Source organism: Euprymna scolopes, chromosome 29 (genome assembly GCF_053919585.1).
Source record: "Euprymna scolopes isolate OS-2025 chromosome 29, ASM5391958v1, whole genome shotgun sequence".
In the NCBI taxonomy this organism is placed as follows: domain Eukaryota; kingdom Metazoa; phylum Mollusca; class Cephalopoda; order Sepiida; family Sepiolidae; genus Euprymna; species Euprymna scolopes.
Genome location: NC_136510.1, coordinates 14,100,479 through 14,115,858, shown reverse-complemented (window position 1 = coordinate 14,115,858; position 15,380 = coordinate 14,100,479). Strand labels below are relative to the sequence as shown.

Sequence of the window (15,380 nt, the reverse complement as noted above, 5' to 3'; positions counted from 1 at the left end):
TAGTACGAATTGTTCTTATTTATTTGCCTCCCCATGAGGGCAGGTACAAGGTCAGTTTTTAATGCGGGGAAAATTCAGCTCTCCAAAAAGGGACACTCTGGATAGGAACAAAAATAAAAATTGTCTCCGTCTAGAAGGATTTCTCATCTACTGACCGAGAACAGAAAAAGTGAAGTGTAGTACCAGAACAGATACTACACTTTGCTGTTAGCAAAAAGGCAAAAGAATGCAAAGGCTTTGATGACATCTATACCAAACACAAAATAATAATGATAATGAAAAGAAGAAAAATAAAAGTGCAAACAAAACAAATTTGACTAATGTCGATTTACCTTCGATGTAAGGCAGGGTTGTACTGATCCAATTTGTAAGGCAGAAACGTGATATATTTGGGGGGTTCAAACATTTTACTATTTATTTTTCAAACTCGTTAAATTGGACAAAATTTACACACTTGAAAATCCCTCAAGCAAAAAAAAAAAAAAGTAAAAACATGGCGGTTTTTATGAGGACAAGTGAATGAACTGAATTTTTACAACTGTTTATTAAAAAGGAGGTTAGGATAATCCTGGTTAATCCCCAAACTAAAAAAAAAAAAAAACTGAAGCAAAATGTGCAATAAATCATAACAATAATGAAAACGCTTATCCCATGAGCCTCTCGGGTAGCGTCACTACTAGTTTGGGGGGGGGGGGAAGAAAGGAAGATAAAAAGAGCCGCATTTCAAGTGTAAGCATTATGTATTTACACATCATGTCGAAATTAGTATAAATTCTAAAAATGACTAAAAAAAATAATAATAATCCAGTAGAAAATGTGCTAGATGTATTAAAAAAAAAAAAAAAAGTAGAAAATGTGCTAGATGTATTTTCAAAAAAAAAAAAGTAGAAAATGTGCTAGATGTATTTTCAAAAAAAAAAAATCCAGTAGAAAATGTGCTAGATGTATTTTCAAAAAAAAAAAAAAAAAATCCAGTCGAAAATGTGCTAGATGTATTAAAAATATATATCCAGTAGAAAATATGCTAGATGTATTTTTAAAAATCCAGTAGAAAATGTGCTAAATGTATTTAAAAAAATATATATCCAGTAGAAAATGTGCTAGATGTATTAAAAAAAATCCAGTAGAAAATGTGCTAGATGTATTAAAAAAATATATATCCAGTAGAAAATGTGCTAGATGTATTTTTAAAAAAATCCAGTAGAAAATGTGCTAGATGTATTAAAAAAAATCCAGTAGAAAATGTGCTAGATGTATTAAAAAAAATATATATCCAGTAGAAAATGTGCCAGATGTATTTAAAAAAAAATCCAGTAGAAAATGTGCTAGATGTATTAAAAAAAATATATATCCAGTAGAAAATGTGCCAGATGTATTTTTAAAAAAATCCAGTAGAAAATGTGCTAGATGTATTAAAAAAAATCCAGTAGAAAATGTGCTAGATGTATTAAAAAAAATATATATCCAGTAGAAAATGTGCTAGATGTATTTTTAAAAAAATCCAGTAGAAAATGTGCTAGATGTATTAAAAAAAAATCCAGTAGAAAATGTGCTAGATGTATTAAAAAAAATATATATCCAGTAGAAAATGTGCCAGATGTATTTAAAAAAAAATCCAGTAGAAAATGTGCTAGATGTATTTTTTTAAAAAATCAAGTTGAAAATGTGCTAAATGTATTTTTTTTTAATCCAGTTGAAAATGTGCTAGATGTATTTAAAAAATCCATTAGAAAATGTGCTAGATGTATTTAAAAAATATATCCAGTAGAAAATGTGCTAGATGTATTAAAATCCAGTAGAAAATGTGCTAGATGTATTAAAATCCAGTAGAAAATGTGCTAGATGTATTAAAAAAATCCAGTAGAAAATGTGCTAGATGTATTAAAAAAATCCAGTAGAAAATGTGCTAGATGTATTAAAAAAATCCAGTAGAAAATGTGCTAGATGTATTAAAAAAATCCAGTAGAAAATGTGCTAGATGTATTAAAAAAATCCAGTAGAAAATGTGCTAGATGTATTAAAAAAATCCAGTAGAAAATGTGCTAGATGTATTAAAAAAATCCAGTAGAAAATGTGCTAGATGTATTAAAAAAAATCCAGTAGAAAATGTGCTAGATGTATTAAAAAAAAAATCCAGTAGAAAATGTGCTAGATGTATTTTCAAAAAAAAAAAATCCAGTCGAAAATATGGTAGATGTATTTAAAAAAAAAAAATCCAGTCGAAAATATGGTAGATGTATTTAAAAAAAAAATCCAGTCGAAAATATGGTAGATGTATTTTCAAAAAAAAAAATCCAGTCGAAAATATGGTAGATGTATTTAAAAAAAAAAAAATCCAGTCGAAAATGTGCTAGATGTATTAAATATATATATATATATATATATATCCAGTAGAAAATGTGCTAGATGTATTAAAAAAATATATATCCAGTAGAAAATGTGCTAGATGTATTAAAAAAAAAATCCAGTAGAAAATGTGCTAGATGTATTAAAAAAATCCAATAGAAAATGTGCTAGATGTATTAAAAAAATCCAATAGAAAATGTGCTAGATGTATTTTTTAAAAATCCAGTAGAAAATGTGCTAGATGTATTTTTAAAAAAATCCAGTAGAAAATGTGCTAGATGTATTTAAAAAAAAAATCCAGTAGAAAATGCTTTAGATGTATTTAAAAAAAATCCAGTAGAAAATGTGCTAGATGTATTTTTAGCAAGATACAATCATCCACACTTAGGTTTCAAAATGGCAAACTTTTAATTTAAATCAATCAAAGGAGTTGTTCCTTCTTTAATCAGATTTTTTTCGATTATTGGAGGTATCGATACCTATTGGAGGCATTCCAATACAAAACCTATTTAAGAACCCTCCCCCCAAACACACACGTTACCATTAGACAACCTTTGAGTGTAATATATATATTTTAGTGTCCTGAACTGATTATCAAAGCTAAATAATGGGTCTAGTTTGTACTTTTAGTGTCCTGAACCAAGGTTAGGGTTAGGTTTAAGGTAAAAGTAAATAGATATTTTAAAACTGCTTTTATTTATTTACTTGTGATTTATGGATCATATTTGAAGAAATTGAATGACTATTTGCAAAACCATTTTTTTTAAATACATCATATTTTTACATGTTTTCTATTTCTAATGGTGATCTACCCTATTCCATCACTGTATGGACTCGTCCTTACTATGAATAGAGTTCTTATGACTAATCAGTACAAGTGAGAAGAAACAATCTCTACGAATCCATTACTTCTGTACTTGCTGTTAATACAACTTCCGGTTCATTACCTTCTGTTCATGTGATTACTTCCGGTCCCTTTAAGGTCACAATACTTATGATACCTAGCATAGAGGATATTAAGTGATTGAAAGTTTCGGGTATATTTTGCTAAAAGCAAACAGAAAAGAAAAAAAGGAGGTCGTTTTTATTTTTTACGGCATATCAACCACTTCCGGATTATTAAATGTTGAATCCACTAATTTGAGGCTTCTAATTCTTTATATCTTCAAATATTTATTCATAGTGTTTGTTTTGATTGTTTTGGAGGAGGAAAATAGTTGTTTTTGTTTTTGGCTTAGCATAACATGATTGAGTTTTGCAAAAAGGAAAAGAAAAAAATATCTGTTTGATGCATTTTAGGTCAGGAAGCAAGTAACTTCAGGCAACCTGGTAGCACTAGAGAATGAGAAAAGGACAGGGAAGGAGAAAAGGACGGGGAAGGAGAAAAGGATGGGGAAGGAGAAAAGGATGGGGAAGGAGAAAAGGATGGGGAAGGAGAAAAGGACGGGGAAGGAGAAAAGGATGGGGAAGGAGAAAAGGACGGGGAAGGAGAAAAGGATGGGGAAGGAGAAAAGGACAGAGAAAGGGAAAGCATGGTAAAACAAATACAGTTTGAAACAATTTTACTCTGAATCATTCAATATATGGTCAGAAATTTTTAGATGGGGATTGATAAGTTGTATTATATTTGTATTATTCGGACTACTATTCTCATCTGGAATGTTACTTTCACAACATATCGGCCAACCTTCGAGTTTCTTCAAATATGTCTTGTTGAACTCAAGAATGTGTACAGAATTTTGAATGGAAACCTTTATTTAATCCACAGGGTAGTTTTCTCGTGTTCCATCAGCCATGACTGAGTAGAAATTTTAAATAATTCATAATTATATTCTTTATATCACCCGTACTGAGGATTGAACCTTGAACCTTCAGAAGACTGTCACTTAGAACTGATTAAGCTTAGCACTTTTATCCATTGCACCACAAGTCCATTTCTATACTTAATTTTAAAATTTAAACTAAAATGACAACAGATCTCGAATTATGCTAGGAAGGTACAGCTAGCTGCTAATTAGGTTCAGAACAAAAATACGATCAAACCGAATCAATATCAAACATTTTTCAGTGTTTACTCAATGTTATCCCAATATTAAAAACTTATTAAAAATATAAACAAAATGGCGCAAAAAATTCACATACTGACGTGTTAGATTTAAACAAAGAGAGTAATCAAAAACTATGCAAATGCATCAATTATTTTTTAAATAAGAAAAAACATTTTAATGGTGAAAATATTTTTAATGGTGAAATCTGCTTACATCAAGGTCAATGGCAAAGAGACGTAATTCGAACTTTAATTCGCACACAGTCATGATAACAATATCGGCTAAATATCGTTTACGGATCAAATTTGATTTTATATTAAAAATACTGAATGAATTTGTATATATTTCTGAATTTTTGAGATGAAGATTGGTTATTCATATTATTTGGATTCTCCGGACTACTGTTCTCATCTTGAGTGTCATTTTAACAACGTTTCGGTCGATGTACCCTCGAACCTTCTTCAGGTGTATCTTGTCGAACTCAGAAATGTTTCTGTTGATGGTCCGCAAGGACTCGTGGCGCAGTGGCTAGAGTAATTGGAAAAATCAAATGTAAAAAGTGATATTCTCCTGAAGGTTGAAGGTTCAATTCTCATTGTGGGCGACTGAAAAATACAATTGTGAATTACTTAGGGCTTTTATCCAGTCATGGCTGACAGAACAAGAGCATGCTACGCCCATCAAGTAAACAAAGAGTTTGATTTGAAATTCTGTCCAGATCGCTGAGTTCAACAAGATACACCTGAAGAAGGTTGGAGGTTACATCAACCAAAACGTTGTGAAAATGATACTCAAGATGAAAACAGTAGGCTAAAGAATCTAAATAATATTGATTTGCATTCAGTTTTAGTGCACGGACTTTTTTTTTTAACCTAACAGGTATGTACAAGTTTTTGTGCAATTATAATTTTTTAATATTAGGAAAAAACTGGATAAGCGCCCATTTTTCTGGATAGAGTTTATAAAAACAAAAGCAAATGGAACTTGGAAATAAATTTTTTTGTTAAAAATCTAAAATGCATAAACAGTCATTAATTTAATGTGAAATCAGGGTTGAGGCAGTTGTTGCATTTCCGTTATAACCAAAAAAAGATTTTTTTTTTTCTTTTTGCCGAGAAAGATATCTGCCAAATTCTAGAATGTGCCAGATGCATTCTCTAACTTCCTGATTGAGATTTCTTGCTCACCGCTGGATATCGCAAGTTATTATAAACAAATTCTCTTTTTGGATGAACTTACTGGGTTCCACCCTTATTTTTTGAAGGGAGTGTCTATAACTGACATCTATTCTTCAAACAGTTCTACCTCTAGTTCTACCTTCTTTCCGGTGGTGGAAACCAGTTTAATTTTGAATATTATGAGATGAACTCAGTAACGGATATATATATATATATATATATATATATATATATATATATATATATATATATATATAAGGTTTGATTATTGTAATTTCATATAATCACCTTAGCAGCAGCCAAATAGCCTAACGTTTAGAAGCGTTGAATGCCTCCTAGGCGGTTGAGTTTCAATAGGTAGTTGCTAGTCTAGCCACACTGAAGAGATGTGATACAGCGAAATAGTCTGTCTGTGGATATATATATATCAGTCTCACACCAAATTACCAATGGATCATCTTCCAAGTAATTGAGTTGATTTACTTTTTAACTTTATTTTTATTTTTCCCTATCTTACCTTTCTCTTAATTCTTTGTACTTAATTTGTCCTGCTTTATATTTTATAATGAAATCTTTTTATTGAAACTTTATCGTAATTTTTTGGTAATGGTTAATGAGGTAATGGGTGTGGCAGTAGGACTCGGAGCCGGCCTACAATCCAAAGAGACCCAGGCTTGGCTTCAGGAGACCCGTATTGAGTCGGTTATTGAGGCTGAAGGCGGCTACATTGAATAGATGTCAAAGTTAATTGAACTGATTTTTCAATAAAGTTTTCAAATTAAGCTATAGTGTTGTTTTCTTTCGAGCGATACTTTTATTGTTCCACCCTGTACCAATTAGTAAAGATGCACATAAGATAATGACTTCACAACCCATTCCTCAACATGGTCAGGTATTTAAACTATTTACCTGGCACAGGATTTTTATTCTGGGCTCCCAAAACTAACAGAGATTTGATAATTCCTGTAATGATCCGGTTCCTATTGATTTTGAAATGGGAGTTAAGTTCTGCAGTTATAGGAGGTCCACCCTCCCAGGCTTTGCCTTCTCTCTTTGAGAAGGGGTTAGTTTATTGCTAATCGCCTGAAGCGCCCTCACCGAGAAATGCCGACAGAGCTACCCAGGCACTTTTTGTAGGTCAGAGTGGCCCTCCTCGGGAGCACTGACTTCTCAATCCCACTTTCCGACCCTGGTGTCTAAGTTCTTGCAGTGGGAGAGAATTAAATTTTATATTAAAAAAAAAAAAAAAAAAAAAAAAAGGAAAGGAGTCAAAACACACACAGCTTTATTCAAAAAGCATCGTCTGCAAATCTCTAAAATGAAAAGCCACAAAAAAATGATCAAGTCAAACAATGGCCGATTAAATGACTTTACAAATGGTGAGGATGATTCCCGGCCTAAGACCGAGAAGGAAAGCTTAAAAAAAAAAAAAAAAAAAAAAGCCAAAGAGATTAACCCAGATGTATCAACAAATGAAGAGGGTTGATTCCCACTTCTTATTCCCAGGTTAATAATTTCAAAAATAAATAAATAAACAAACAAATAAATAAATAAACAAATAAATAAATAACGCTTTATTTTTAACATTTTTATTTTATTCTTCTATTTTTTTTTTTTTAATGATTAAATTAAAGTTAAAGCTCTCAGTAGGAATTGGCAAAAGGTAAGCAAAAGAAACTTCTGTCACCTTAGTGGCTAGAGCTATAAAATTCCCGAAACAACAAGTTAGGTCTCAGATTTACCAATTCATTTTCCAACAAATATTTTTTCAACCGCTCCTCCACCCCCCCCCCCAAAAAAAATTATCAAAATATGATGGTTATCAAGGAAACATAGAAATTAATGAAGAATACGAATGATCAAAAAAAAGATTTGACCCTAAAAATACTTTAGTAATGCGTTTGTTTATTTTATGGCATATCAATATTTTCCGAATTACTAAGTACTGAAGCAATACCTAGTGTAAGCGACTCATTGAATACAAGTTGCTATTTTTACCTATAGCTGGAGGAAGGGCAGAACAGTGAAAGCAATCAATCTTACTAGATTAGAACTCTGCTTAGCTAATTCCATAGTATGTGTTGGCATGCATTAGACCTCCCTTGAAAAAGAAAGAAAAAGGAGAAAGTGGAGGAAAAGGGAGAAAGAAAGGACAAAAGGGAGAAAAGGACAAAGGGGAGAAAAGGACAAAGAGAAGACGAGAAAGAAAGGTAAGGCGAGAAAGGGAGGGAAAGAGAAAGGGGGAATGAGGGAAGCGAAAAAAGGGAAAAAAAGAAAGGAGAGAAAAGGAGGAAAGTGGGGAAGGAAAGGAGGAAAGGGGAGGAAGGGGGGAAGAAAAGAGCAAACGGAAGAGGAAAAATAAAAGAAAGGGAAGAGGAAAAAGAAAGGGAAGGAGAAAAAGAAAGGGAAGGAGAAAAAGAACGGGAAGAGGAAAAAGAAAGGGAAGAGGAAAAAGAAAGGGAAGAGGAAAAAGAAAGGGAAGAGGAAAAAGAAAGGGAAGGAAAAAAGAAAAAGGAGAAAAAGAGAAGGAGAAAAAGAAAGAGAAGTAGAAAAAGAAGAAAGGAGAAAAAGAAAGGGAAAGGGAACTGAAAAAAAGGATAAACAAAAGAAAACAAATAAATAAAAACCTGATTCTTACCTTTGTAAAGTTAGCACCAATTTATTTGATGTATTTCGAATTAACTGTTGGGCTTCCGCGTGTAAGAGACCGTCTGTCTTGTGTCCGTTTATCGTTTTGATTTGGTCCCCAACACAAACGCCCTCTTTGTAAGCTTTGCTGTTTGGGTTGATCTGGAAATCAAAACAAAAAACGAATACATCACCTTTTATTTTACTACAAAATGACACTTAAAGTTCAACAAAAACAAAAATTACAAAATAATAATTTTGATCTAATTTTGTTTATTTTAAAGGAGAAAAAATAGGTTATTTCTTTTTATTATTTGAAACGGGTCAATTCTCCAGTTACTATCAGGTGACAAGTGTAAACGACTGAAAACTTATTTATATAAAAAAAAAAAAGAAAAAAAAAAACAAACAATAAAATATAAATTTTGCTAATGTTAACTTAATATATAAGTACGGGAGTACGGCACAATCACGTTGACATACCGGTTCTCGCCAGATCACTGATGTTAAGCAACGTTAAGCCTGGCCAGTATCAGATGGGTGACCATTTAGGAAGGCTAGGCGCTGTATGTACCTTCTGGGAAGGTTGGGCATGGGGCTAGCACCCTCATGCAAAAAAAAAAAAAAAAAAAAAAAAAAAAACTCCTTGCTACAAAAGTATCCACAAAGATGTAGATAGCCTATGCCCTCTAGTGGCTCAACGCTATGGATGGAACTAATATATAAGACAATTTGAGATGATAAAAATAAAATTTACATTATTTATTAGTTCATCAAGCGTTTAAACAAGGAATACATATATAAAATAAATGTCTTTTCACTATGCGCTAAATTTAAAATTTAAAATCTAAGGGAGACAACTGCATTTTTAATATGCATATATATGAATGGAAATGTATAAAAAAAAAAGAATACGAAAAGTATAAAAGCTTATAACTTTTCTTTATTCGTTTTCAAAATAATATTATGAAAAAAAAAAAAAAAACTTTTTTTATAAGTACATAATTTTCGACCGATCCTTCAGTCTTCATCGGTGTAGTATATATATATATATATATATATATATATATATATATATATATATATTAAATTGTAATTCAATGAATTTCAAAAAACTCTCATTGAAATGAAATGAAGTCGTTGAGTTTCATATCAAAGAATTTTTATTATTCTAAGCAAGACAAAGAATGTGTTAGAAAGTTTATCTCCTTAACCTATAGGGTTTCGCTGTCTACCATCTCATCAGAGGAGTGAAAATATTAGCAAATAGTTATAAAGGTATGCACCCTATTTGCTAAATATTTTGTAAACCAACAATCTCACGTTTACATAACCACTGATTGTTAAATAAAAACTATTCCGAAGTATATATATATATATATATATATATATATATATATATATATATATATATATATATATATATATATATATATACTCGAGTTTTTTTATATTCAAAAGTAATGGACTAATGAATTCAACGAGGTTGTTAGATAGTGCTCAATAAAAAGAGCTGATAATACTTGTTTATTGTTATATAAACATGCTCACATCCCGCTGCTACAAATAGCTACTTGTTTCAATCAAACAACAGATATCATCAGGCAGCGACTTGACTATTCAAAAATGTAATGAATAGGTTATTCATTAAACTTTTGAATAGTCAAGTCGCTGCCTGATGATATCTGTTGTTTGATTGAAACAAGTGGCTATTTGTAGCAGCGGGATGTGGGCATGTTTATATAACAATAAACAAGTCTATATATATATATATATATATATATATATATATATATATATATATATATATATATATATATAAAGTTTTTTCCTTTATTCCATGGAGTTTCATAAAATAGGAATTTCTATTCAGAAAGTTTAGTTTTCTTTTACAGCATGTCAACCCCTATGGGTTATTTCATGCCAAATTCGGTAATTTTAGAAAAAAAAAAAAAAAAAAAAAAAAAGAAAGATTTTAAGCGTCACGTTCTTTATTTTTTATTTTTATTTTTCATAGTGTATAGTTTCGCTGTTTTGTTTTACGGCATATCAACCCTTTTCAGGTTCAATCATTTTGGCAAAAGTTTTTATGCTTCACGTTCTTTATATCTTCAAACAGTTATTCATGCTGTTTTGTAGAGGAAATTGTTTTATTTTTGGCTTTGCCGAACATGATTGAGTTTTGCAGAACATAGAAGGGGGAAAAAAAGCAATAGCATAAACGTTTAGTGCATTCAAGTCAGGAAGCCAATATTTTCAGACAGCCTGATATGATAGCAGCAGATTCTCTCTAGAGGAAATAACTAGCAAAGTAAAAGTAAAGTTTTCAAATGTATGCAATTCTTTACCTTTATTTAGTTATTAAAGCCTAATTTCTGAAATTCCATGAAACCAAGAAACACATTTTTTTAAATATACCCTGCTTGAACATTTGGTGAACTACTATTTTTTGTCAATTTTCTATCATTTCAATTTGTCTTATGTTAATGCTTCCATATGTAATATCTACAATACCGAGCATCCCTTTATATAGATGTGATCTAGTATAAAATATTTATATTATTCAATTGAATTATATATTTAAGAAAAATCGGTCATTTTCAAGACTTTATACCCATATAGCATTGCATCAGACAAATCGCTATTTGATTCTGTTTAGTGATTTCTTATATATATATATATATATATATATATATATACACACACACACACACACACACACACACACACACACACACATTTGTGTCATGTTCTTTACATGAATACTAGCCTGGATGCCCAGCGTTGCCCGGGTGTTTGGAGGTGTGTGCTGAGCAAAAAAAAAAAAAAAGGTTGTAGTAGGCTGGCAGGTTCGAACCCGTACAGCGAAGGAGGAAAAGAACATGAAAAGAACATGAAAAAAAAAAAAAAAAAAAAAAACGTGACATCTTTGCTGTTGCACCCATCGCCAAACCGGAAATCGCGAAGGTTTTAAATTAGGGCAAGACAATTGAAAGGAGAGGATGACTTTCGAAAATATTATCTATTGCATCACTTTTTTTTTTTTCACGTTCTTTTCTTCCTTCGCGGTACGGGTTCGAGCCTGCCTGCCTACTACCACATTTTTTTTTTTTTTTAACTCAACTAACACCCTTACACACACCTCCATTTTCTTTTCCGCCTTCGCGTCACGGGTTCGAACCTTCCTGCCTACTACAATTTTTTTTTTTTTTTTTTTTGCTCAACACACACCTACAAACACCCGGGCAACGCCAGGCTAGTTTTGTATAAAGGTCAGTTCTTTAGTTAGGATCAAATAAAAAAAAAAGAAAAGAAAAGAAAAGCAAACACGACTGAAAACTTGTTTATTAAAAAGAAGCTCGAAAAATAAATCATGTCAGTACGTTTGCTAATAACGTAATGTTTATAATGGCAAATCAATCAAGCTTATAAATCAAATGTTAGAATCAAACTTCGGTAAATCACATTTGTTAAAGCATTTCGCATGAGAACCAAATTCAACTGAGACAACATTTTATTTAAGAAGCATTATTACTAGAGCTCAAATTCAAGCTCAAACCCCTGTTCTATGGCCGCAATGTTGCTTGCATACCTGTGCCTTTTTTTTTTTTACAAATACTTTAATCAGATGTGCTCTGATGAACTCGATAGCCTCGGCACAAGTCCTATGCGTTCATCAGAGCACATCCTATTAAAGTACTTGTAAAACAACTTCCCCCCCGACATACAACCTCCCAACTAATCTTACAAGCAGCAAAATCCCACCCCTTTACTACAGAAATCTTTAGATGCTGGAAAGCCTTCTACTCTAATAGTTTCTTTCTTTGGGCTAATAGATTTTGAAATTTCTTTCATTCGTTTTCTGCTTCCCTGGCTGTACTAACATGTAGAAGTTTAAATGTAATGTGACCAAACACCTCGCGGCTCAATTTCCCCCACGTAGTCCCCTGTACACATGGTGACAATTAGTAGTCCCTCATATTCAAATGGCAATACGCTTGAGGGGGGGGGGTAAAAATCTCATAAATTACATCGTATCTACATTATGTGCTAAGGCACTCCATGTATATACGTTATCACCTTTCATCCTTTTTTTTTTAAACAGAAATTAGAGTCCAATTAGAAAAGTTAATTGGTAATTAATGTGATATTATACAGGTAAAACAAAAAAATCTTATTTTACTAATTTTAAAATGAATTGTTCCCAAATCAGATTATGACAATTGGGCAAGAAAAAAAAAATTATTATGGAACTTCATGTGGATCTGGGCAATGCCGAGTATTTATGCTAGTTTTGTGTAAAGATCAGTTCTCCAGTTACGATCAAATGACAAAAACAAAAAAACTTTGGAATTTCCTCCCTATTTTTTGCTTCTCTGACTGAACTAGCATGCAGAAATTTATATGTAATGTAAACAAACATCTTGTGGCTCAACCCACATAGTCCCCTGTAGACATGGTCCGAATTAATAGCCCCTCACATCCAAGTGGCAATACTCTGGGGGGGGGGGACAGAAACTGCATAAATTATGAAGGCACTTCATGTTCATACGTACGTTATCACCTTTCACCCACCATTTTTTTTTTTTAAATAGAAATTAGAGTCCAATTAGCAAAGAAGATGATTGGTGATTAATGTGATGTTACTTGGCTAAAAAAAAAAAATCTGATTTTATTCTTTTTAAAATGAATTATTTCCAAATCAGATTATAAGTCCTGGATATGACCTTAAACTATATCCGATAGTGAGGCTCTAGCTTGCAGGCTTTGGGGAGTGTGGAGCCACCTTTTAATTGACATTGCTCCCAGGTCCACTCTGACCCGGAGTGGTAGTACCTGTTAGGGTCCCAACTATGGGTTAAATAGAAACCAACTTGAAAAACAAATATATTCTATTAAAAAAAATTTCTTCAAAATCACTGGATTCAGCATTAAATAATCTGAAAAGCGTTGATATGCCATAAAACAAAAACAACCAACCAATCAAATCAAATCAGATTATGACAATTAGGCAAGAAAAAATATTTATTATTTTAAAAATAATTAAATTGCTGCAATTTTAAATAAAGAAAGAAGCACATTCGTTTTATCTTAAGCACTTTTAACCGACAACAAGAATGATTTTTACAGAAAAAAAAAAAAAAAACGAAAAAAAACACAGCACCATTCTTTTAATAGGTTGATCGACCCTGACAGACAATCCTTATTTCAAATTCTTTTTTTTTTTTTTTTATTCAGCCCAAATAAACATAGGGCAAATTGCATTGTTATGATGACTGAAATTATGCATTCATGACCTGAAAGTTTTATCTCTTTGTTGCAGATATTGACGGTGTTAGACTTTGAAGAAAGCAACCCCATGTCATAGACGTGCGTCAGAAACAGAGATGCGTCATTGAATTCCTGGTAAAAGTTTTTTTTTTTTTTTTTTTTTTTACAAAGGAATCACCACTTATCAAGGTCTGGAGGCCACTCGAGGATAAGGGTTAATGAGTGTACAGTAGTCAATGGGAAAATATCGTAATAATCGTTAGCAGTAAAAATTTGGTGAATTGGATTACTTAAGGCGACGACTCATTAAGAACTTGTTCACATTAGACTTGAAGACGACAATATTGGAAAGCAAAAAAACAGAACAGAGTTCCGTAGGCATACAGTTCTAAGAAAGAAGCTTTGTTCATGGAATCTAAGTTTAGGTTTAGGCACAGATAAAGAGTGGAGGAAATTATTGATAGTGGTTTCAGCTAGACGAGTGTTTTTCGTGAAAGTCAGATTGCGGGGGGGCCATAGATTGAAGCTCAGACAAGCACTTGCCATAAAAAGAAGGATAAAGCAGAGACAGGCGGTAGTGACTATGTAGAAAAATAAGTTCTGGGGCACAAAAGGTCGCTCGTTTTAATGGTACCATTTCCGTCTTCGTAGCTCTTCAATTTTAGGAGTTCAAAAATAGGAGCCTTTACTTTTGGAACGACCCTTGTTAAATCAAATGGATAGTAGAAATTGACGGAATCTTCTGAAATGACAGTAATTTCGTAATTTCCCACCTGACTACAACTTGGATGTCTTCAAGTCCAACGTTAACAAATTCCTAATGAACCGCCCCCTTAAGTAAACACTTCATCAAATCTCCACACTAACGTACTGTACTTGCAATAACCCTTATCCCTGGGTGGCTTCCGGGCCTTGATAAGTGGTGACCACCGTGTAAAAAAAAAAAAAAAAAAAAAAATTTATACTTTGATAAATTTTGTTTATTCAGTACCCCACCCAATTTTCTATCTGTACCTAAACCTAAACGCAAATTCCAAGAACAAAGCCTGTAACTGTCATGCAGGCCTGATTTCCAGCTACTACAACATGGTTATCTTCAAGTTCAATATAAACAAATTCTTGTTGCGTCGTTCCCTTCAATAATCAAATTATACCCAATTTCAACATGTACCGTTGTCTCACTAACCATCTTAAACAAACTTCTTAACCCTCTTCAGGTCGTGATAAGTGGTGACTCCTTTGCAAAAAAAAAAAACAAAAAAAGAAAAAAAAAGGAAAATTTCTCAGATGGTTCGCCCAGATGGACATTACAGCTTGTCACCTTTTGGTCCATATCTCCCAGGAAAATGTGGCACAAGGCTAGAAGGCGGGGAGCACGCATGAGCCACCACACAAGATGTAGTGCACTCTGGTCCCTTAAAAACTGCCTGAGCAGCAAAAAGATTCCCGGGCAACGCCGGTTATGTACACAGCTAGCGATACAATAAAATGAACTTCAAAGATAACACTAAGAAAAAAAAAAACGAAAAGAAAAGAAAAAAACTTTAATGTGAATAAGATTTGTTAACAGATTTGTTCCATGAGGAACCCTTTGTAGGGAGTTAAGACAAGGAAATGTAGAACAAAATAGCAGAGGGGGGAGGTTAGGATGTTATCCGCCACCCCAATCCAAGGTAATCTAAAAAATTTTCAATATTTGTTGAAACGAGTGAGGGAGGAGAGGAAGATGGAAGGTAAGTGTAAAAGGATATGGTATCAGAGGAAAGGGGAGAGACGAGGGAAAGAGGAAGGAGAGAATGAGAAAGAGGGAAAGAAGGTGGGGGAAAAAAAGAAAAAGAGAAAGAGGGATAAGTGAAAGAGGGAAAAGAGAAGAGAAAGGATGAGAAAGAAGGAATAGGAGAAAAGGAAG

At 32.5% G+C, this 15,380-nt stretch overlaps 1 protein-coding gene across 50 annotated transcripts in view; it reads right to left on the bottom strand.

Annotated features, from left to right (window-relative positions):
- LOC145252497 (uncharacterized) overlaps positions 1–15,380 on the bottom strand; it is a 957,520-nt gene that overhangs the window by 686,248 nt on the left and 255,892 nt on the right. For all 50 annotated transcript variants that reach the window (XM_080111966.1, XM_080111941.1, XM_080111971.1 and 47 more), the window contains exon 2: positions 8,211–8,362. In XM_080111966.1, coding sequence (XP_079968092.1) covers positions 8,211–8,362 — 152 coding nt within the window. The remainder of the gene's footprint in view (positions 1–8,210; positions 8,363–15,380) is intronic.